Source organism: Corvus kubaryi, unplaced genomic scaffold, assembly GCF_017639235.1.
Source record: "Corvus kubaryi isolate FWS band 111438036 unplaced genomic scaffold, C.kubaryi_AGA036_p1.0 66, whole genome shotgun sequence".
Lineage (NCBI taxonomy): Eukaryota > Metazoa > Chordata > Aves > Passeriformes > Corvidae > Corvus > Corvus kubaryi.
Genome location: NW_024582054.1, coordinates 25,133,015 through 25,158,307, shown reverse-complemented (window position 1 = coordinate 25,158,307; position 25,293 = coordinate 25,133,015). Strand labels below are relative to the sequence as shown.

Below are 25,293 nucleotides of genomic sequence, written 5' to 3'. Positions count from 1 at the left end.
AATAGGTTTATGGATTCAGGAGAAAGCTCTGCTCAAAGAGGGGCAGGAAGTGAAAGGGGATTTGTTTGGTACGGCACACCAGAGAGTGCAAAAGGAAGAGCAAGCCATGAAGATAGAGAAATTGAAAAGGAGGTAGGAAAAGAAGGAGTTATTTGTAGCTCATGACAGACATTTTGTTCAATGAGGAGTTCTTCTGCCTTGACTAACTTTCGTTTGGTGACTGGAACTGGAATTCCATTGGGCTAATTTGGAATTGACCACTAACACCTGGAAAAACATTTTTCAACCTGCAAGATCCGTAGACAAAAGAAGTATGCACATAGAGACAAATATTTTGTCTCTCTAACCTCCCAGTTGTATGTATGGCAACGGCTAAAGCAAAATCTGCAAATGAAGTCATGTTTTCTTTTCTCTCATGTCATCTCACTGGGAAAAAAGTTACATTTCTCAAAAAAAATGAAATTGTCTTTCTCCCTTCCTCATACATGAAGGCCCTGGTTTATAATCACTGCACATTTGCATTTGGCTCAAACTCACCAGGCTGCTTCTAAGATATACTGGATCTTGAGGGGAGGAATTTGTTAGTCAAAAGATCTTATCATAGAAAAACTGTTACAGAATTTTGCAATGGCCTCGCTGCTCTGGAAAAAACCAAAAACCAAACCAACAAACTACACCAAACAAGCATCCCCCTCTCCCCCCAAACACCACAAAACCAAACTGAATAAAGAGCTAATAAAGAGAGATATTTGGCTAAACATCTTCCATGTCACCATTGGTTAAAACAAGTGGGAACACAAGTAGGGATACAGTTACAAGCTGCGGTGGTTACAGGAGCCACTCTACTACTGAAGACACAAGGAGTCATGAGCTACAAACTTCTTCTCTGCATCTGCACCTTGCAGCTGTTAGAAGCAATGTGTGATAGATTCTAGAACCTTCTTTTGAGTTTTGAAATCAGTGTCAGTCCGGAGGCATTAATTGTTGCCTTTTGAGAAACAAGGCCTGTTTTTTTCTGGTGAGAGGAAGGTGCTACTGTCAAGTTTGCTGCTGGGATGTTGTGAAGATCTGCCTCCTTGAACAGCCAGGTTCTTGCACATTGCACAGTCATCAAAACATAGTGGGAGCAATAAACCCAAATCTCCTGAGAGATAAGTACTGATAAGTAGCAACTGTAAGGAGGAGATTCGAGCATGCCCACTCTAGCTGGGATGCAGGTAGGAACTCAAAAGCAACACTTCAATAACTTAATGTAGGCAGTTATCCTTCCCCATACCCTGACACTTCAGGTGTTTTTCAAGTCAAGGCATTCAGTATGGCTAAACATTGGCCATCTCCCCACCTCAGGCTGGCAAGGTAATGATGCAGAGTGTGACTGATAGCACAGTTCACCTCTGTCTCCACACCAGAGATGAAAGATCCAGTCTTTTGGGCAAACCAAACCAGCCAAAACCTGACTACTGAGAGGAATTTCCAACTGACAAATAGATCAGAGATCTCTCTATATCCTAAAGCATTCTTGGGCAGAAGACAAAATAGAATGTTTCAAAATGCAGGGCTAAATTTATATATGCAGTGCAATACTGCAGATGTAATAGACTATTGTACCATGATAGACACATTTTTGTTGGTCTTTCCACAGAGAGAATTCTATCAAAAGCATTCAAATACTTTAAATGGTGATATCACTAAAACTTAGAAGCTGTGAGTGGTCCTATGTATTAAATATACAGATATATGTGGATAATTTTATAACCATAATTACATGTCTTTATAATTGCAATGGTTTGACATCAATGAAACTCCAAAACTGGGTGTGGTTTTATATGGTAAATACATAGATACATATGGGTGATTTTATAACCATAATTACATGTCTTTATAGTTGCATTGGTTTGTGTACACACAAAAATATGTGATACTTAATAGTCTTTCTCCTAAAATATCAAAGGCAATAAAAAATACATAGTTTTTCACGTTTGTGTGATCCCTTTGGGCCAGTTCCTGTGCTCTTTTCTTAGTGCTAGAGCTGTAGACATAGCATCCAAAACCAGGAGAGTCGCAAGTACTGCAGATTGACTGTAATCAGAGCCTTGTTCCCTTTTAAGAGAATTCAGTGGGTGTTCCAAATTGAAAGATTTTGTCTTAACATGGTTTTATACCTGTATTCACAAACAATACTGCCTCAATCACTTTCAATCTCAAGTGTACACGACTGACTAGTAATTTCCTGCGTTTGTGACATGCCATGATCTTGCTTGATGCTGTCAAACTTTACAACTACACAGGAAAGCAGTGGCAGGTTGATAGTGAATGACCCCTGGTAAGTTATTTTGAAATTGCCAGACTTTGCTCTGCAAGTTTAGTCTCTCATAGCAACATGGGCAGCATATCATTCTGTGCTGGCTTCATTAAAAGAAAACGATTCCGTCTTTCAGTTAAAAAAAAAGAAAAGCTGTAACTGTTGAAGTAGCATGCACCTAATAAGCTACTTCTAAATCTGGCTCCATCATTTCAGTCTGTGAACTAGCACAACAGAGCTTGCAGAATCCTTCTCAAGTAAGTATTGCTTTCTCTTAACTGCATGTTTCTATTTTTTTTATTTAAAATTTATAACAGGTAGGAAAGAAGTCTTCAGCACTGAATTAGTGGTGCTGCAATATGACAACTGGGTGCCTGGTGCATGAATTAACATGCTCTGTTGTTTCATTTGGCAGACATTACTGTCTTTAAAATGAAATAGTTAATACATTAAGGTACAAGACAGCAAATTATATGGATGAAGCTTCCTAAAGCTGCAGTGCTGGAAAGCTAATGAAATGATTTATAATTGACTGTCATGATAGGGGTTTTTTAATGAGTTATGTATCTTTTATTTGCATAATGCACATCATGGAACATGTCTATTTGATCTCATCAAAACTGGAATATTTATTCTGAATATGTTACTGGCCACTAAGAATGAAATTAGCAAAATAATTTATATCTTCAAGAAAGGAAAAATTCAGGCAGTGGCATTAATATTAATAAAGCTAGTATGTACACATTAAACCTAGCTTAGGTTTGTATTAAATGATGAAGGAAAATATATGTGGTGCATGACTTTGTCTAATTACACAAAGTATTAGTCAAACGTTGCTAAACCAAACAGAGTATAGATGAAATAATTGTTTGTATGAAAAACAACATAAATGCATAACATTTGCCCAAACAAACAGGACATACTGTAGCATGCTTTCTACAAGAGTATTTAAACAGCTCTGATGGACATGTCTCTTTAATATAATGAATGAGGTGGGACTATGGTCATGGAAGGAAAATAAATAGCGGTATTTTGCTTCATGTTTAAATTGCAACTGTTGTAATAGAAAGGAGTTAGGGACAGGCAATGCGCAGGGCTACTGTTACATTTGGTATGCAAACACACACATATCCAAGTACAAACAGACCTTTTATTTTCTTATTTAGTCATAGCTGCTTATCACCAATTCCTGTAACATGCAACTCTGATTGTAAACCTGCAGGTTTGCAGCATTCAGCAGAAATATATTGGAGCTGCAACAGAGACATTACAGCACCAGAACTAATCTTCTGGAAATGTTTAGCACAAGCATATCCTATACCTCCAAGTAATATTATTTATCATAGTTTTTTATGTAGGGAAGATTATGCTGCAAAAAATTCACACTGTTTAGTTAACTTCCACAGAAAACTACACAAATACTTCCCTCCTGCTCAAGTTATCCATCCCCCAATAACCCATGGTAACAGCAGTCAAGAAATTACCATTTATTTCTCCCAGTTATTTTCAAATTACTCAGAACAACAAATTTTAAAACATACTTCCAGCCCAACTCATTTATATGCAGGCAAGTTTTTTATAAGCAAACTTTTTCAGGACATACTGAAGCATGGAACTGGAAAAACCATTTCCTTTTTTACTGTGTAATAGAAATAAAAAGGTTTTGGCAGATTATGTATACGCAGAGATAAAGAATGGAAACAGAGATAAAAAAATTACTGTGTTCCAGGTATGGTGAACAATAATATAGCCTTCCTTTTGCAAGCAACATTAGGCTTCCCAAGGGCTGGCTCTGAAGAGCCTAATAAATTAGAAGCCAATAATGGAGAGGTTTAGTCTGACATTCCACAACCCTTCCCCAAATCTCAAGAAAACACAGCATAGTAATAACAAGACCAGTAAATAGTGAAATTTATGGTACCATCTCTACAAGACTAAAGGAGACATCAGTGAGCAGAAATGCCACTAACAAGCTTAGACTGTTTCCACAGCTGTTACTCTTTACCAGAGGAGGCAATCCTCCGTAACTATTTCTGAGACAGACTGGGAGGGTGAGGAAGAGGTAGAGAACTGCCTTTGGGGTGTCTTTAAGGGGAAATGGTGACTTCGTGATAGAGGGGACAGCGTTGCCCAGGTAAAAAGGCTTATTCCTTCCTTATACTTCGTGATTTCCTAATCCTGCAAAAGAATGATCCTAATGAAATGCCACAAACCTAGCACAGGTCTATTGCTCTTATGAAGTCAAAGTCCCTATGGGGACTAGCATTACCCACTACAAAGAACTGTGAATGTTTGTATTATGCTCTGGAACAACTTGGTCAAACACATATTTCACTAATTTAAATAAGCTCATTGGACAGGGGAAAAAAAAAAGAAGAGATAGAGAATATCACAGCAGCATCTTATTCCTTATGTGGTTTATGCATTTAGACTTACCTTCCAGTCTTAAACTCTCCTCTATGTTTAACATTTAATTAGAAGAATTGCATATTCCTGCAGATATAAAAAAAAGATGACAAGAAAAACACTGCTGTACTGAAAGATCTCTTCAATACTCCTTGAAGCATCAATGGGAAGGACTTTGGGTAGCCTTAGTTCACCACTAATGTGGTATGGGATCAGAAAGAGACATTATACAGCTTCAGAGACAGCAAGGCCTTGCAGATTGTGGCATCCAGCATAAATTTAGGAATGGATTAAAGTAAAATAAACTGGTATATAAAATATCATTAATTTTAAAATATAACATAATGAATGAGTGGGAAATATTTTCAGTCCACCTGAAGAAAAAGGCAGTGTATTTTTATCCTAAGCCTGATTTTGCATGAGAAACTCATTCCATTCTTCCACTCATTTTTCCTCTCTACTGTCTTAAATTTTCTCATGCTTTTTCCCCCTCTTCTTAATGATGATAATGATGATAATAATAATGATGATGATTTTGATTATAATAATTATTATGATTATGATTATTATTGGGAAAAAAGAAGAGAGAAAAGAGAGAGGAAAATGAGGAAAATGGTATACCTAATTTGGAAAGCCACATGACACTGCCAGACTACCTCAAAGAAGGACAGTTTTAAGGACTAGACTCAAAGGATTTGACACTTTCCTAAAAATATACATTTTCAAGGAGCAGTGGAAGAAACTAAGACTCCTCATCTGTGTATTCTCAGAAGGATCAATTATTTTACTGTCTTTTCACCAAGCAACTACAAAGTGAACTGGAGACACAGAATCAAATGCTAGTGTAATGCAGATGACCTACAGCTCTACCCATCCTACAGCACGGCCACAAAAACGGTACAGCGTGTGAAGAGCTCATGGAGCAGCTGGCTAAAGCAGAAACTGAGCAAGAAAAAGATGATGTTGGCAGAGGATAGAGAGCATTTTGAGGACTCATTCACAGTCAAGGTACGCAGCCGCGGTTGGTCACTTAAACGCAAATCTGATAAATTGTTATTCACAGATCCTGTTAACTTTTGTTAGCTAGGAAGCTCTATCTCTCTTAGATGGGAACAAAAATTTCTCAGACAGGTGATATTACAAGTTTTTAGTGCTAAGAAGTTCCAACATGAAGGAAAAGCTATAGTGTTTATGCTCTGAAGCTTGGCCTAACTAGACTAGTAATCTGTTCCTTACACAGTAGATCAGCCTCATATAATTTTGTATTCCTCTCTTCCAAGCAGTCCATTGTCTGGACCGTGGATAAATAAAAGACCACTTAAAACACTTAGAAAAAAATTAGTCTGCTGCTTCATTTCTCTGGCTTTTCTCAGCAAGAGTAAAATTTCTCTTCATGGGAGACAAAATTCTGTTGGTAATTAAGGGTAGCCAAACGTCATTAGCTAGTGCCACAAGTGCCTTGTATATATCTTTGAAAAACTTTAAAGCTATGTGCAGTGACATGTGTCCACAGTGCCATTTTCTACTGCTAAGGAGCAGACAACACTACAGCCAACAGCTTACAATTGATACTGATTTGGCTGCTTGCACTGTAATGGAAGGTGCTCTGACAGGATGATATTGAGGACAGTAAGAGCCTGTGTCCAATATGCTGTTGTACTGGAATTAAAAAAAAAAAAAAAAAAAAAAAAGGTGTATTAAAACATTTTGTGCTTACATTTTTCTCTTTAATTTTTCATTTATTTTTAAAGCTGTAAATATAGCTTGCATTTTAATTGGGTGTCTGTCTCTAATTTTACTGCAGCTGTAGCATTTGCCAGAGAACAGTGGCTCTTTTTTCAGGGTGGTGCAGGATTTATACCAAAAAAAAATCTCTTTTCTAATGCTCAGCACTTCTTACAGGCCTATCACAGCTCTGTCTAGTATACAGCCATAAATTAAATGAATCAGACTTACGGATGTTGACAAGAAAGATGACACAGCAATTTGTTGCCTTTAGTTTAGTCATCCTGTAGTTGTAAAACAGATAAATGTTTTACTCATCATGGTGGAGAGGTTGATTAATGAGAATTTAGGGCAATTTAGATCCATTATATATTTTGATTTAGATTCAAGGCTGAATGCAAACACTGTCCACCATGCAGATTCCTGCATAGAAACATTAGTCTTTGCTCTTTAAGACACCACAGTACCTTTTCACCTCCTTTTCATGCCAACAAAACCTACCATTTCTTAAGAATCCAGACTGGTTTAATGGTGGCAGTACTGGTCCAATTTTCTGTTTGTCGTAACATGTTATAAATCTACCAACAACTGATAGAAAAAGGAAAAACCCATTTTAACTTGTTCACATTAGCAGTCATACATTAAAATAACTGAATATTCATTCTACTGGTCCTGAAGGCAGCTAGATCTTACAGACTTAGAGCAAATGCCTGCTTAAATTCTCCTTAAGGCTGAAACACTTTCAGGCAGAACCTAGTGAGGTAAAACCAACACATACAACACTGACTGCATCTCCACTCCATTACAAATTGTTTGTTCCAAAAGGAAAGAGAAATGGAGAAAGTAATATTTAGTGAAATTGAATTTTTCCTGTGTGAGGCCTAGCATCCTAGAAAGAGATATTATTCCCATTAATTAGAAAATGTGGTAGAATTTCTGGAGAAGAACAAAACAGAACAATGCTGAGAAGAATTTAAGGAAACACTGTCTTGCTGATGAAACTGGTCTAGGCAACCTTACATTAAAAGCAAATTTGTATTTGACAACCAATACAGAAAAAAAAGAAAAAGAAACCATCTGTTAGAAAAACACAGAGAGGAACATCTGCATTATTTAAAGGGATAAACTGAAGTGTAAAACTGAAAGGTCTCATAAAACACTTCAAAATTAACTGCATTAATTGTGAAGAGGACTGGATAAGATAAAATTTTCATTAAAGACAGGAGGGAAGAATACATCTGAGCAAGAATGGGCACTGGGAGAGTTGGGATATAGCTATTTTAAGAGTGGAGTATCTGCTGAGGGATGTACATATCTGTAGGGCAAACTGAGAGCTTTGAACTGAATGTCATTCCTACAAATAATAGTAAGTTTGGCCCTGCTGCTTAGGCAATATTTCTGAATAGTTGAAAGGATGAGTGAGAACTAGGAACAAAAATACAGGAAATACACACCATCATAATGTAAAACTTGTTCTTTGCTTCAACAAGAACAGCACAGACAACAGTGTTATTATTCATCCATAATCTTGGAGTTTATTCACTGACTGTAAAAGACTCTGGAACCAGTCTTAATTGCAATTAAAATAAACCTCAATATTGTTTAAAAATCAGATTTACTTTTTTTTAATAATAACTTAAAAGTTTTTTATGAATTTCAAAATGTAAAAACCTTTATACATGTTTGGGTTTTTTAATGTAGATAATCTGCTGAAGGTATTCTTGTTCATGTATCAAGAGACATACTCTTGGATACAGAAGAACTTAGTACTAAAACTGTTGAATATTTTCTGCCTTGATCCAAAAATGATCATATCTTCCAGAGCTCTACACAAAGAAACTTCTAGTTGTCATAACAACATCCTGCAGCAAATACAAGAAAGCTTGTACTTGCTTTTAGTACAATTAGCAAACATCTCCTGAAGACTAAAACCCAGGGATGTTATTTAAAAGGGAGGGTGGAATGTTTGTTTTTTTTAAATTCCCACAAAATTCAGCTTTTAAATTAAAATCATAAGCCAATGGTATGTAGAAATATTCCATTACATCAAGTCATATTTGCAGGTAACTCTGTTATGCTCCATGTTTATACATGGAGGTTTCTAATAATGTCTTTCTAAAATGACATGCAGAATATAAATAAGCCTAAATTTAGAAAAATCTTGATGTGTTTTCCTAAGTAACAAGTTTACTAGACAAATTCCTGAATGTTTCGATCTTGTCAAATGCAATACTAAGTCATTATGAAAGTCCCATTTAAGCTATGATCTTAAATATCATGCTGTTATAAACGTTCCAGGTTCAGAAGTTTATCAGGAAAGGATCAGTGTCACTCTGTTTATGTTCTTATATTAACACTAAAATAGGATAGAAAAACTTAGCCATTGCAACACACAAAATCACAAACTGTATCCACTCGAGTCCCTAGAAAGGGTTCACTTATGAGCGAGCCCTGATGGTATCTGGGGATGTGTCCTTATGCAAGATTGGGTATCATAGAAGTACATAGAAAAATACAGTCCTTTCCTAATTGAAAGAATACAATATAGTCCTTTCCTAATTTAAAGGCCAGTTAATGGCAGCTACAGACCAAAGTGCAGGTGTTGATCAAAGGTGAATGAACTAGATAATGGCAGAGCTGCTGATAGAGGAAATCTTATTTATAGTGAAGTCTGTTACTTAGGGCAGACAGTTTTCCGTTGATTTGCACAGACATACTGTTTTATTCCAACAATGGTGCCCACCATTTCTAAAGCAGGGCAAAATTAATGCATAACTTTTTCTCTTAAGATTATTTTAATGTTAATATGACTGGTTCAGAAGAACCTAGAAATCTGGCAAGCATCCACCTAGCTGAGGCATATTGTAGTAATAAAGAACAGAAGAATTTTAGCTCTCTGAAGGTATTTATTTCAAGAGTACAACTCAGACTACTGCAGCAAAGTATTGCCATCCACAGACACACCCGCTTGCATTGGAACAGGAAATTCCCTATATCAGCAATGTCTTCAAAGAGATTTAAATACATAAGGTAAAATAACTTGAACACTTCAAAAAATAAGTCACTTAACATATGGAAAATAAATAATGACCATCAAATAATTATAAATAAAGTTCAAGATATCAAACATTCAGATTTTTAATCATATTTTGTTGTAATATTCAGCTTCTCTATTTGTACACATAATGGAAATAATTTCTGGATTCAGGTAGTCTCTAGAGAATATTTTGGCAAACTTACTTAAGAGAACACTGAATAGTTACTGTTACTACAAACTTTGATAACATCTGTTCTGACCAAGATTCGCACTGATTGATGTTAAAAGATCTGTATCATTTAAGTAAGAAGAATTATTTTTCATTTTGCAGCTGTGGATTATATTTTTTTCTTAATAATCAGATGTGTCTGTGTCATATGTCTAGTGTCATTAGGCAGAAATCATCTGAAGAAAGAGAAACAGCATTATCAGCTGTATGACACCCACAAGTGTTATGTACCTTACCTAAGTTACCTATGACCATATATCTATATATATATTTGACTGCTGTGCAAATAACATCTTTCTGAACAAAAGAGCTCTTTCCTGACAATAAAAGAGAATTATATGGTCCATTTTTATTGACTGTACCACAGATTTTTAAATTCATACCTTAAAATTTGCACACATGCAATGGATAACTGAATTTGTGCTTGTAGTTAACATAGCTTTATTCATGTACGAAGGAGCCCAATCTCTCATGAATAAAAAAGCTCTTCTCCAAATATGTACAAGTCATTACAGGTTCTGGATCAACAATGAGGCTTGCTCTATTTCTGAAACAGGCATTATTAATGAAGTCCATTAAAACTGCAGAACTCACCCATTGCCAAGCTCTAATGGATCTGGAAGGCAAAAGACCTAGGATAGATTAGCATAGACTCTATGCAATTCAGAATCCTGTGTGCTTCAAGAATAACATTAAGTTTGTAGAAGTCTGTATTGGACATACTGAAAAATCCCTAAATTCTGGCTTTACAAGAAGAGAGTAGTGCTGTATTGTTCCCTGACTGCATTGAAAATGTCATGAAAATCTTTGTGTTGACAATTGAAAGCATTTGCCAGCCCTTTAAACTGCTAGCATTCACATTCAAGTGAGAGAGGCATAAATTAATCTAAAACAAGACAGTGTGAACCAGATTTATGCATTTTAATCTCCATTATCTCTGTGATCAGGATAATGTTTGTAGGATGCAATGGAATGGCACAGTCCCATCGAAAATATGGAAGCATTTCAAAAAGTAATTCCAGTAAAAGCAATTGATTTCTGATGTGTTAAAAGGATCTTCATGTCCCCCTGTTATTTGCGAAATTAATGTACTTACTATGTTAATTTGAGAGATTTGCAACACTTCAGCAGCTTTTATGAACTATGATTTAAATGAGTGTTGGAATTACCAACGTGGAGACAATAAATTCTAGGCAGTAAGTAAAGTGCCTTATAATGAGGGACCTAAATGTCTGCTTCAAAAGCACATGGAAGTACATTTCAGCTCAAGACGCTGTTGACCTGTCAGCTACGCATTATATTTTAAAATGTGCTCTTATCTTTAAGGAAGGTCACTCAGTTTTTTCTTTGTCAGTGTCTTTCTCTGCTTGCTGCATTTTACAGTGATGTAAGCAGAGTCTGAATCCCACCACACAAAAAGGGGAAAATCACTTGGTTTCACCCTTATGCTAAAGTAAGGAGATGAAAAAACAAAAAAAACTCCAGCCTTTCAAATTTATCAGTCTTTTCTCTGGTCATTTCCTGTGGCAACACATCATTGGGGCACTACAAATATCCACGCTGATTATAAAGTCAGACTATAGCCTTTAATCTCATTTAAACTAGTCCTTAGGTTCCTGCATGTACCAACCAAAAATAGAAATTCTTCACTTCAGAGTTCAGACTTGCCTGTCTATAAAGACAGTAAATAATGAGAACTTCACATACAAGGTACTGAAAGAACTTTTCTTTACTACTCCAATCTCATTGACAATTTTGAAATATTGCACCTTACTTTGGAACCTAACCTTTTAAAATTATTTTAGAATTAAAATTATGACAAAAACAAGCAGGTAGGAAGTGAGAATCACGTTTTGTTTGCTTTTCTGGATCTAGCAGATTTGTCACTAACTTTTTTAATAGAACAGCAAACACTATTAGCATTAGGACAATATAGCATGACCTTCTCTACTATTGGATTTTAAAAAGCCCTGAAACAGAACCACCCCAGACTTTACTTAGTGAGAATTGATCTACATCATGGTAGTTTGGTTTCCAGTTCAACAAACAGGAATATATCATATGTTGCTCTGGGTCAATGAAAGCCCATGCTTGTCCACTGAGCACTCAATACCCTGGAAAATTTGCATGTCCTATAGATTCTGTTCATTAGTATGGTTAATTAAAATTATGAGAGTTTGCTTGTGATGTAATTACGAAATATATGCATAATTTGAGGTGCATATGGGACAAATGTGGTGGGTGCATTGTTATGCCCTTTGAAGACATACCTTTTGTCTTATAAGTTAGACAAGGATTTATGGGAATCCCTCTTTCACTGACAGTATTTGACATTCAGACACTAAAGTAAATGGAAAGGTTCCATTTCCCCAGTTAAGCCAGAGGGTGCTGTGCCTGGAAGATCAGCCAAGCAGGAGGGGGGTGGCAGGGTGAATGAAGGAAGAGCATGCGGTGCGTGCACCACTGCATGCGCACCAGAAGTACGAACTGATGCAGAGAGGAACCTCTCTGGAGATTTGACAATGAACAGTTACTCAAAACGCTGCAGCTCCAGTGAGGACAGCTTTGAGTTACCAGGTAGACCAAGGTCAGAAGCTAAAAGCTTTGTTAAAAGCAAAAATAAGGATGAAGGCTATCGACCCCATCAATCAAAGCACTGTCAGAAAGGGGGTGAAAAAACTCACGGACTGGAACACTCTTCTCTATATCCAGCAGAAGTGGGAAATGCAAGCCAAAAGCTCCAGAGGCAGAAGAAGGCTCACAAGAAAAGCAGTTCCTCTACATCTGATTTGAGCTTGGTGAGTCAAGGATCATCAAGTTCATTGTCTGTTGTGGAAGAAAAAATAGAAGCTAAACTCAAATTCTCTCAATTTATTAATGAAGTTACTTTCAGAGTGCTTGATCCCATGAGCCTGAGGGCATACCGAGCTGCTAAACTGAAAAATACCTTTCCATCCAGTGTGAGAAGCTTAGATGATTTTCATATTAAGAGAAAGTCTCCTGAAAACTGGAAAGAAAACATTCTAGATAGGAAGACCCATGAAGAAGTAGACTTAGAGACTCTGAGAAGTGACGACATCGTGGCTGGAGCACACAAATTAGAGAAATCGTTGTCCCTGGATACAAGTCCCTCTTTCAGGTCGTTTGATAATGGTGTCTTATGCAGAACAAGATCTGGCTTGCCAGTAGAAATTATGATTTCTCAAAGCAAAGGAATGCCAGCCACAAAATCTGCGTCTCTTCCTAGAAGTACAAGCATGGTGAGCTCTCTCAAATATGTTCTTTGGGTGGTATATCACAAGTACTTACGCGTTAGTGTGACTATTTGAAAAGTGTTTCTGTCTTCCTGGGTGGGCTCTTACCATGTGAAAAAACTTTTTTCCAGAGTGAGAAGAAATGTGGAATGTTTATTTTTAATAGCTCAAGAAACCAGCTGTAGAAGGTATGGGAGGAAGGAAAAACAGAATACAATTCCCTAGTCCTTTTAGTTTGGTGTCGTAGAAGATGGCTTTACAATATCAAACTAGAAAGTTATTCCTGCACTGCAATGAACCATGTGTATAACCAGGTCACCTTGATATGAACAAGGCACTTTCAGAAAAGGGTGAAGAGAGCACTGTGATGGACCACTCGGGTATTTAAGCTCGCTAGTTTAGAACTTGCTCAGGTATCTCTACACTAAACAAGAATGCTCAGTTAGTGTGTTTAAGTACTACTCAGAGCTCTGACATCCTGAAAGTGTTGCTAATGTTTGTGTGTCTGGAATTAATACGTATCAATTGATAATTTCTTTGTTGATGTGCTAAAAAACCCCCAAGCAGACACAAAATCTTAGCAACTAAAAAAAAAGAAAAAAACTAAAAAGGGCTGAAGCTTTCTTCTATGGTCTGGTAAAAAAAAAATTTATGTGTTTAATCTTTTCATACGAGATTCTTGGTTTTGTTGAGGAAGAGGTATTTATGCTTATGAAAGAGGGCAAAGGGAAATTGTTGCTTGCTAGCATGGCATGGTCTGAAATCCTGAACTGCCAAACCTTGAACTGATACATTATGTTAGTATCTCTCCAGAGTAGTATTTGCAATTCCACTAGAACAATAAAGGTCCAGAAACTATTGCTTAAGACTATACACATGTACACAGACGTTGCTAAACTGGGAGCTATTACCAGTGCATTATTCTTTAAAAATTCTATCCAAGTTTAAAAACAAAGAAACAAAAAGTTATTTCATTTCGCAGAGGACTGCAGCAAATAGGAGAACATCCCAGTCTTAAGAATTTCATTCAAGCTTCAGCAACCCGAGCTTAGGATTTTATGTCCTTGGATGTTTTAATTGTGACCCGTCAAAGATGTCTGGAGGGAGAAGAGGTGAAAGGTAATAAAACAGAGAGAATTTCCACACTATGTTGTGTCACAGCTCCACAATGAGAGCTGTCCTGCAAAGGGGTGAGGAGGCTCCAGTCTGAGCCCATGGCAGGATATGTTTTTTTCAAATTTTAATTAAGCTTCTGTCAGAGCATCTTTTCCAGTGGACTTGATTACACGTACAGATTGAAACTTCCAACCGATCAAGTACTCACTGACTAAACACTGCCGAGCGCTCTGTAATTCCACACAGATAGTGTAGGCATCAGTCTACTCTAGTTTAAGCATCAGTCTGCTCTAAGCCTAGTCATTTAAATTAAACACAGTAGTTACCCAACCTTCTACCTCAACAAAATGCCTCAGACTGCAGAGCTCAGCATGAGAAAAGAAAGGAGTGGCAGGGCAAAATACAAGTGCAAAACATGTTCAGCCACATCTACAGAGTCATGTCTTTGCATTCACAGATGCAGAAGCTTTGACTTCAATGCAATTTATTTAGTGCCAGTCCTCACCTGAAGCATGCCTAGCAAGAAGCAGAAGGATAACTGTACAGTCTCGGGTGTCATTATTGTAAAGATATTTTAAAAGTTCTTGTTTATGTAATGTTCATTTGAATACACATATAGAACATTGCCTAAAACTGTTTCATGTTTTAGTTGCCAAGTTATTATTCGTGTGCAGAAGATAACCTTTGAGAGAAAGAAATTATAAGATTACATTGGCTTAAATATAAAAACTGGATAGCAGAGGTATAATAACACACATCCTAAAGAGCATGAAAGAACATGCCTGAAAGTTTGAGGTTAAAAAAGCCCCACCTCATAAAAAAAATGTGACTCAGAAGATGAATGCTGTGACATTGCCTCCTGTCTATTATGTTTTCTGAAGACCCCTGAGGTGTCCACAACTACCTCTGTACAACAGTTGATTGGATCCAGACCCACTAAAGTGATTTTCAACTTTTAGACTTCTGAGAACTGGTCAAAATGTTCAATTTCTGCAGCAACTATTTATTGGTTCAGCTGCTGCTGAAATGAAATCTCACAAAAAAAACAACCGTCACTGTAGATTTATGCAGAGGAATTTCTGGACAGCTAGCAGAATAAAAAAAAGGTTGCTTTATTTCTTGACTGAAGTTAAAGGGAATTGGGATAGGTAGAAAGCAATTCCAAAATACAATGACTATGTGGTCTAAATATTTTAGTAACCTGGCCGGCAGGATGAAATAATTTTTCTTTTCTATGTATTGATCTAAATTTGAAGTCACTGGACAAACAAGCAGGAAAGACAAATGCTATAACTAAATGAAAGCAAACCTCTGAATCCACACCAATGTAGTGGAGGGTGTGCAACTCGAGACTGTGTCATACTTCCAGGCTGAAATGATATGAGCAGTTCAGTGGGCTGAAAAATGCAGGAAATATCTGAAAAGGGTTGTACACAATGGAAGGTTTCTAAGAACTGGAAAGACATGCTTGTCAGTCTGTCAAAGGACAGATCAATACAGAGAGAAATGTGGAGGGATCCAAACAATACATACTTTTTTTATTAGACCCAGGGTATGTTTCAAAGAAAGCCAGGTATGAAAGGAGATTAGCCTGTGTCTTTTAATATATATTTTATCTCAAATACATTTGTTCCAAGTAACCAATGCCTTCAGGAAAGCTTTATACACCACTACTACTGTTCCAGGAAGAAAATACAGGTAAAAATTTAATTCTTGAATGATCATACAGGATCTTCAGACTGACTTCAGACCTGAGTAAGTCTGCAGCACCTTAGGGTTTGAATCAACCTGAAAATTACATTTCAGTTAAATTTAGTAATACATGAATGAGGTCTCATCATGAGACCAGCTAGGTCTCATCTTTACATACCTACTTTTACCTGCACCAGGAACCATATAACACAACATTAGACATTGGCTCTTCTTGATCACAGGAAGTCAATTTCTTTCTTCAAAGAGCTGTATCTTTCCATCTTACATTAAACTATTTCTGTGTGCAAGAGGTCTCAGAAAAAATTTTTGACCTCACCATTTCAACTATATGTATACATATCCTAAGGAATTATGCATTTCTCACCTAAGACCATGTCATTATCACGCAAAATAAGTATGGGCAAGCCTGATCAATACAAATGACTTACTAAGCTGCAAAGGCTGTCTTAAAAAACAAGCTAGGGTTGGGATAGTGCCACTTCTACACTTTGGAAGTTAAGACTTCAGATACTGTAAACTATGACTGAATAAGGCAGGTGGTGAGAGGCAGAAACTTTGCCATGCTCCACAGGAACTTAGATTCCTCATAATCATCATAATCATTCCCTAGACACCCCTATATATTTGGATCACAGAATATTCTGAGTTTGAAGGGACCCACAAGGATTATCAAGTCCTGCTCTTAAACGAAGGCCCACACAGGGATCAAACCTGCAACCTTGGCGTTATTAGCACCAGGCTCTGACCAGCTGAGCTAGGAATGTTAAGGAGTGGGAGGGACCTTAAAGGCCATCTCGTCCCAATGTCCCCTGCCATGGGCAGGGACATCTTTCACTAAAGCACATTGCTCAAGACCTTACCCAACCTGGCCTTGAACACTGCCAGGGTTGGGGCATCGACAACCCACCTGGGCAACCTGTTCCAGTGCCTCACCAACCTCACAGTGCAGAAGTTCTTCCTAATATCTAACCTAAATTTCCTCTCTTTTAGTTTGTACCCTGTATTCCTTGTCCTATCACTGCAGTTCACAAGTCCCTCTCCAGCTTTCTTGTAGCCCCTTCAATTACTGTAAGGTTGCTGTGAATTCTCCATGCAACCTTCTCTTCTCCAGGCTGAACAGCCCCAACTTCCTCAGCCTGTCTTTGTAGAGAAAGGTGCTCCAGGCCTTTTTTCATCTTCTCTGGACTTGCTCCAACAGTTCCATGTTCTTCTGATGGGCACACCAGAGCTGGATGCAGCACTCCAGGTGGGGTTTTACAAGGGCAGAATAGAGCGGCAGAATCCCCTCCCTTAACGTGCTGCCCACACTCCTTTGGATGCAACCCAGGACACGGTTGTTTTTCTGGGCTGTGAGCACACTTTGCCAGCTCATACTGAGTTTTTCATCAACCATCACCCCCAAGTCTTTCTCTGCAAGGCTGCTCTCAATCAGTTCTCTGCCCAGCTTGTTGCTCTGCCTGGGATTGCTGTGATCCAGGACCTTGCATTTCACTTTGCTAAGCTTGAAGTCTGTGTGTTTTAGTCTCAAGGGCCAAACTTTGACCCCATATAAGCAATTCAATTCCCTCCCATAGCCTTAGCAAAACTATTTGAAAACAAAAGATTCTCTTACTCTGATTTCAGGCAATGTATTCCCTAAAGGATTTAATTTCTATAACCCTTGAGAGAGAAGGGAACAATTGCCTGTTACAAAGGCTTGCATCCTTATAAAATGCAGATGAATGAAGCACAAACTAGAATAACACCCCTTTTCATTCCTCTAACAAGAAAACATTATTACAATAGCTACTGTAAAGAAGAAAAACAACCAGAGTAGACATTTATCTAGGATAATGAGAAGAGACAAAGATCCATGTATATCTCTAATCCAGGTAGGCTGTTTAATTCTTAAGGAACCCTGTGGTAGCCACTGAAGTACAGTGTCACAGACATTAACACAAACAAGGAAAATTTTATTATTTTCTGCTCTTTTACTATTTGTTATCCATGAGGATTCCTGCTGCTCATTACAGGTTCTCTTGCAAGACAAATGCCTGAGTATGGGGATGTCTCTCTGAAGGTCCACAAGCATCTTTAGAAATTACAGCATCACACACCTGAACTTCACAGGCATTAAGGGGTCTGATCCCTATATGGGCCATTCTCTTAAGAGCTGAACTCAAAGATCCTTGTGGTTCTCTTCCAACTCAGAATATTCTGTGAAATCTGTGAAATTGGTAAGTGTAGAGGAAGATTGTCATGCAAAGGCTGCGGTAGAATTCCACAGCAGTAGAAGATGCAACGAATCTCCCATTTCTAAATGGAAGTTTCTAGGGCAGTTTCTAGGTTCTCAGTTTCTAGGGCACCTGAGTACTAACAGAATCTTGCTGAAAGAGCAGACAAGATTTTTGTTGCTTTAGGTCAAAGCTCTTTTATACAAGAAGGTTTTCAGTCCTCTTTTAGCCCTTCCAGCCTGCCACCACGATGTAAAAATAGGTATTTGCTTTGTTCTTGGATGAATACTAAATCTTTCATTTCTATTTACAGTACAGTGATGTTTACAAGTAAGATTTGGGTTCAAATACATTATAATGGAAAGTATATATTGTTTCACTGACTCATGCATGCAATATGCTAAAAGAGAAATAGTAAGAGGTGACACCAGAAGGAAAGGGTAGTGAGATGCTTTCCCTGGGCCAGTGATGAAGCCAGCAACCACAGGCCTGAAAAGTCTTCCAGTGTCCTATTTTCTGGTCTGTTCCTGCTCTTGCTCTGCAGACAGGCAGGTCAATGTAGAACTACCCTCAGTAGCTGATATAATGAAGCTGTGGTATCTCTAGGTTACCAGAGGAAAGTAAGAAAGTGAAGTACATCAGGTGCTTCAGTTCTTTAGCAGGATATCCAGATAACACAGCATATCATTAGGGCTTTTTATGAGTCTCATACAGCAATGGAAAATGCCACATGGCCACCTTTCCTGATATCATGGCCTCTTTCTTGCCATGATATTCCACATGACACTGCATAGAAGTTTGTTCCCCTCTTCTATCCAAATTGGAGGAGACCATCAGGTTGTCAGTAGCCTAATTTTTTTTCTCAAAATGGGTATTAAAATAGATGGTTTAATTCCTTACCTTAAACTTGTTTGACAGAAGATGGTGTTCACTTCTTTTCACCATTCAGAGATATCAGGCAAATACAACAATTTTAAGATTTACTAGTTTAAACTCATTATTATGTGAAGTGAGCATAGACACTGAACTGCAAGCAACATGCACCATAACAACTTCACTCTGTTATTTTTCCTTCATCTGCAGATTCCTGAAAACAGTCTCTGTGTCTAGCAGTACTGTATAAGAATCTCAGGTCATAACAATTGCATTTGGGTGTGGAAAGCCAAGTACTAAATCTTTAATCATCTGGGGCTGCAGTTCCTTGGTACTTCCAAGGATTTCTATTGCATCATTATAACCTCTTTCCTCTGACACCAACACTGTTTTCCTGTACACCACTCTTATGAAAGAATCACTCTGGGTATAGTAGTAATGAGCAGTATTGAAAATGTACTCCACTGTGTATACTTGGAGCTTCCAGGGTAGGTAAATTGGCTTTATAACACCTCATAGGTGTTAGGCAGCCAAGTACTCTAAGCTATAAAATCTGATGGCCAAAGGAAATGGTAGTACTTTCTGAGCTCATTCCATCTGAAATCAAAGAAAAATCTCATTTTCCACCAATCAAGGTATCTCAAATATCTTCTCAATCTCTGAGAGGACTTAGCCATGGTAAGCTTGATACATACAGCGGTATTAGTTGTACCAGCAGCAGCCAAGCTGGGGCAAGATGCAGCTCATCAAAGACTTACAGTTGAAGTATTTAACCAGCTTCACCAGTTAAATGTAGAGTGCTGAATCCCCTCCTTAATTTTTTTTTTTTTTTGGTGACATTTATGGTTTGGTCACAAGACATGGAAAGCCAAGCAGGCCATGTGCAATTTCATCTGCAGTTAACGCCTCTTGTCCCAGTACTGTGACATTGACTCCTTTTTCCAGTGCTAAGAGGAGGGCAGCAGCCGTGTGCTGTAGGAGAGATCAGCATAATGTTTTTAGAGCAGCAGATGTGACATCGTTTTACAAGCAACAGTAGGAGCAGATGGTGTTTAGAGAGCTCTCCTTGCCTGCTCTAAAACACCTCCGTTGGGTCACTAATGGATCCTTCGTCTCGTCGAACACTGCATAAAGCTACAATGTTCCCAAGATGACGCATATGGTCATTTACAGCTTCCCAGCTCATCAAATACAAATTAGATCAAAATCTTCTTCACAGAGCATAGACATCTATAAGGCAGTACTCAAAAGAATAAGCTATTTATTCAAGACAGGCTAAAATAGACAGTCTGAGCTGTTTCCCAATAACAAGAATGTGTTTCCAATGAAATTAAGTATTTCACCATAAAGAATGAATTTTTGAAGCCAGGGTTTTTAATTCAGTTTTCCTCCCTTTTCTGCCCTCCCACCCTTCCTTTTTTAGAGAAGGAGAGCAGCGAGTGAGTCAGGAGGGAGATATTTGTAAAAGGAAAAAACCCCAATATTATAATGGTGAGTTTTTGCACAGGATTCAGAGCTCCAACTCGAAAACAAAATAATTTTCCAGCCTACTATTTGCCTTCAGAGGGGCAGCTACTCAGACAGAGAAAAATCCAGAGCACATGCAGTTCACATTGATTTCAGTATCTTTTGGCACGTGGCACAGGAAAGCAAAACTGGCTGTCAGAAATATTTAGTGTTCCTTTCCCAGTGATTTTTGTTAACATGACTTTTTCGCTTCCTTTGAGTTCCCCTTCCTTTGAGTTTGAAAAAAACTCCTCAATTGTACTCTATCTTTGGATGCCTTTGGAAAGAAATGGTGCTTTCAGAGTAATGGCGGTTACAATAGGCTTAGAACAATTACCATCAGCAGACATGTCTGAAAACTGCAAGCCAGGCAAGGGAAGGTGAAAGAGCAAGAGGTAGAAAAGACTAATAGATTTCTCTTTTCTAGTCCAGATTTGGTCTACAAGTGTTATTTATGACAAAGATTTTAAAGGTGCTTCAGCTCATTTTTCATTTCTTCATTCAGCCAGCAGCCTGTGTTTGTCATGTTTACAAAATGTGGGTCTTGCCCTGCCATAGCATGGCTGTAGTACATCAGAAAAGCAAAGACCTCGGTATGCAGTGACCCTCTCACACAGCCATATGCAATACTTAATGTAACTATTTAACCTGGTCCACATAGTGAAAATCTCTGAACTCTACTGAGAAAAAATTCAAGTGCAAGGCACTGCCCAGAGCCAGAGGTTGCTCTGATTTATTTTTCAGTTGTGAGGGACTGATATTTTTCCCCACTCATTCTAAGGTTTTCATCTCTATTAAAATTCTGCTCAGTGATGTACTGCATGCAATTAATAGAAACATAGATGTGACTTTGCTCCCAAATTCCCATTGTTTTCTAACATCCAACTGGAGTAAAATAAAAGTTTACTTATTAATATGAACCCACCACAGCAAGCATTTTGGGGACAGAAAAGAGGGAATCAGTATTACATTGCTCTGCCAAAGCTGCATTTGCATTACTCTGTTTTTTATGTAGGCTTGGTGGTCCTATAGGTTGGTTTTATTCTCCCATCAGAAACTGTAGCATTAAAACTTTGAGCCAAATAAATTTAAAGAACAGAAATTTTCATGAATTATGGGATGGTTTGAAAGGTTTTATACTAAATGTACGTCTCAGAAATTAAGCCTACCTGCCCCAACAGCATGACTCACGTCTCATAACATCAGGAACTGTTGTTTTTTACCTCAGATCAGATAAGAAGAAGCAGGACATCATTTGGGAACCTATTTTATGTTTATAAAATACATATTTTTTTCATAAAACTCAAAAAAAAGGTATTTTCACAGACTAGCTCAGGCATTTGTTTCAACGACTTCTTCTTTGCAAAGCAGCTTAGATTTGACCTTCTCAGAAACTCTTCAGTGCCAGGAGGTTTAGGTGACAGAAAAACGCATCTTGTGGATAAGGAAGAAGCAGTAGATGCCGTAAATCTTGGCTTTAAAACAGTCTCCGTGATATTCTCAAAATTAAGCTGGTAAGATAAGGGGGGATGTATTAAAAGGTAGAGGCAAAACTGATTGGAAAACCTTATTGAGAGGGTAATTCATAATACTTAGTTGTGACCAGGGTCTCAGGGGTACCAAAACTATTTGCTATTAGCAAGCAGATGCATTTGTTTTGAGATACCATTTCTTTCTAACTACAGAGAGCAAATAAAACATGAAATTCTTCTCCTTTATCTGAGCTGGACACTACAGTAGTGTGTCTATGCCCCTGTGTAATACTCTTGAGAGGATGCTTTTGGAATTTCAAAAATGCTAATTTCGCAAAAGTAAGCAGGTACTTAGCAAGTTTAAAGAAACCTTTCCTGTGTTGAAAATCACTCTTAGTTGAAAAGCCTTCAAGTGCTTTTATTCTGTGTCACACTTACTCAGTACCTAGAATGGACAGAAATTGTTTAAAGATCCCACTGTTGTCTCCATGCCTCAAATCAGCACTGTCTACATCCAACTCCCTTTCCTTTTTCACTACCAAAAGGGAATTCCAAACCTTGTTCAGAACTTAATGTTGAAAAAACCCAAGGGAGCTGGATACAACAATGTTGGAGCTCCCATCGCTGAACAACTAGCTCCTAGACTGTAGTCTGCAGGGCCTTCTGTTATGACACTGTGGGCCAACAGCTCTCAATTTCTGACAGTAAATTCAATACCTGCAATGATAAACTAACATTATTCAAATCACATCTGTATCTGTTGAGCTTATGAGCTGGTTGCATTAATATTTGATGACTGTTGGGCAAGAATGATCAGGGATATGGCAGTCTCAGCCCCCTGTTCGCTGCTTGGATAGAGAGAGCATTTTAAACAAAAGAGAATGAGGAATAAATACCAGGCCTGTTCACACAGCTACAATTGTTCTCTTAAAAATGAAGAGACATTTCCCGCAAAGAACAGCTATTCCCTGGATAACTGTAGTGACAAAAACCCGCTTTGTGAACATGGCTAAAATGAGCAGCTATTGAGGATTCAAAATCTGGTTCACAACCACTTATTTCTCCAGCAGCCAGTCAGACCTTCTCTCTGCTTGCGATGCTGCACGGTGCTGCGAGCGCACAGAAAGCACCAGACACGGCCTATTTCTGGAGACTCAGAGCTGATTCATAGTCTTGCAAGGGGAAAGCCAGGAGTGCTGGTAAGTCAGCAGGACTCAGAGGAGCAGAAATAGTGAGCAGTCAGGGGCATAAGCAGAACTTCATGACACAGGAGGGTGCCCTGGGTGCGGGGCTGGCGCTGCCCCTGGTGCCCCCGGCTGACCTGACAGACCCCAGGGGAGTCCCCAGCCCCACAGTGGGATTCCAGCAGAGCAGAGATGGAGGCAGTGCTGTACCAGGCACTGGCTTCCTGCCACTCCCTGAGCTGATCCCTGAGCAGCAGTAGAAGATAAAATATTGCCAAGTTATCATAAGGAAGAAACAGAACCACCATATTGCAACCCATGCAAAACCAGAGTTACTTATGGAGTAACAAATTGCTAACAAATTTACATAGAGTAACAAATTGCCAACAAAAGCCTCCTAAAATTAGCTTCATAAGTGCCCATATTCACCAGTAAAATGCAGAAAAGACCCTTCATTTTCTCTGGATAAACCTGTCTTCTCTTGCTTCCTTTTTTGATGTAGTAAAGCAAAATGGAAGCTAAACCAGTCAGCAGTTACATGAGGGAAGTGTACAGTCCATCGCAATCAATGCAGTTAATTAAAAATACAATTAAAACAGAATCAGTCATGAGAATTGGAACACAATAAATAATTAAAACAAAATTAGTTTGGCTCTTTTGTTGGGCCTCTCAGTCCCCAGTTAAAAGTAAATGGCTTTTTACTTCATTGATAGCTACAAAAGCAGACCTTTGCAGCCCCAAGTTCTCCTTCCAGTGTTAAGGTGTAAATGCATAAGCCCCCCCTTTCCCCCCTTCCCCCTTCTCTACACACCTTCCACAACCAATCTGCCATTCAACTCCCAGTGCTGCAAAACTGGGAGCTGGTCTGAGGAGTTGCAAATACAGAGCAGAAAAGCAGCATATGGTGGTAGAAAATAACAAAAAGACTGTTAATTATTCCAACCAAACATGGAACATTTCCCTACAGCAGGAGGGAAGTTGTTGGCAAATTATTATTTATCTGTTTATTTATGTTGGAAATAGGCAAGGGCAGAAAGAAGTAAGACTGTTCCACTCACAAGCTACTGGCAGCTTTTTTGTATCTTGCTCATAATCATTTTGGAGTGTAGAAACTGACTTTGCAGGAAGCAACCTAGGAATGAAAGAGGCTTTGTCCTTCAACGACCAGGCCTTCAGAACAAATGGTACTAACATAGCTAATGGCTCATTTCTGAGCTCAGGTCTGCAGGAATTCCTTTTACAGGTGATTGCTTCTCTGACTGATATTACCCCAGCAGTGTTGCAGCTCTATAAATTGTGTATTGACAGCTGTGGTTGGTTTCCTGCTTTTCTTGTATTCATTCGCATCTTAAATGTTCCTTCCTTCCTTGAAGGAAATACATCTCTCACCCATGTTGGGAAATGTGAGTAACAACGAGTGGGATGCTGAGAAGAAAGTTTCAGCTTTTACTTTCCCATTGCATAAGCTTTCAAGCTCTTCCAGTTGAGAAGGAAGAAACAAATGAACCCTTCTGGCTGAGTCACTATTTAATAACACAATAATTAGCTAAAAATCATGACAACCAGGGATTAAGTATTTTCCACTCTTAATGAACTTCTATCATCAGAAGAAAAACAAGAGGTAGCTCTTCTAGTAACAGTTATTTTAGTGCCACAGATCAATAGCTTGATTTTTACATTTCTCAAAATTATGAAGCCTAATAGCTATAATAAATATTAGTATGTGTCCTCTAAGCTGTAATGGAATTTTATGAAGGTGAATGTGCACTGCTGTGGTTTTTCAGGAAGAACTGGCTAACAAGTGTCTTTTAAATCCTTACTTTCTGTGGAACAATTGTTAACATCACAGCTGCTCCAGTGTTGATTGTTACTTCTTGTAAAAACAATTATTTTCCAGATAAACATTGTGGCAAAATGTAGGTAAATTTAGATACATATTTATAGGAAATAAGACTGGCTTTTCTCACAGTTGTGTCCACTGGTTTATTGTGTAACTTTGGGTAAGGGTCGAATTTGGCAGTTCCTCAGTTTCTCCAGCTGCAAAATAAAAATAACGCTTAATCAGTTTGTTTAGTGTTTCAAGATCCTCTCATAAAATGGATGTGTTTCAAAAACATTCTTAGAAAAATGAGGAATCCTTATTCTAATGTACACTGGAAATTTGTCCTATCCCCCTGTAGTACTTACCATATTTACTATGATACTATGATATTTAGGAGTGTTTCTGTTCTTGCTATTCTGAAGTGTTTATGCCTAGCTTCGG

The 25,293-nt window shown here is 38.1% G+C and overlaps 1 protein-coding gene across 6 annotated transcripts in view; it reads left to right on the top strand.

Moving 5' to 3' along the window:
* Window positions 1-2,185: 2,185 nt before the first annotated feature.
* The window catches only part of BEGAIN (brain enriched guanylate kinase associated), a 158,828-nt gene continuing 135,720 nt past the window's right edge, over window positions 2,186-25,293 (top strand). The window contains exons 1-2 of one of the 6 annotated variants that reach the window (XM_042047750.1): window positions 2,186-2,559; window positions 5,590-5,716. In XM_042047750.1, the coding sequence (XP_041903684.1) occupies window positions 5,666-5,716 (51 nt within the window). In that variant the 5' untranslated portion in view covers window positions 2,186-2,559; window positions 5,590-5,665. Of the gene's footprint in view, window positions 2,560-5,511; window positions 5,717-25,293 lie in introns of all 6 variants that reach the window. The other 5 variants (XM_042047749.1, XM_042047753.1, XM_042047751.1 and 2 more) reach the window with 5 other exon arrangements.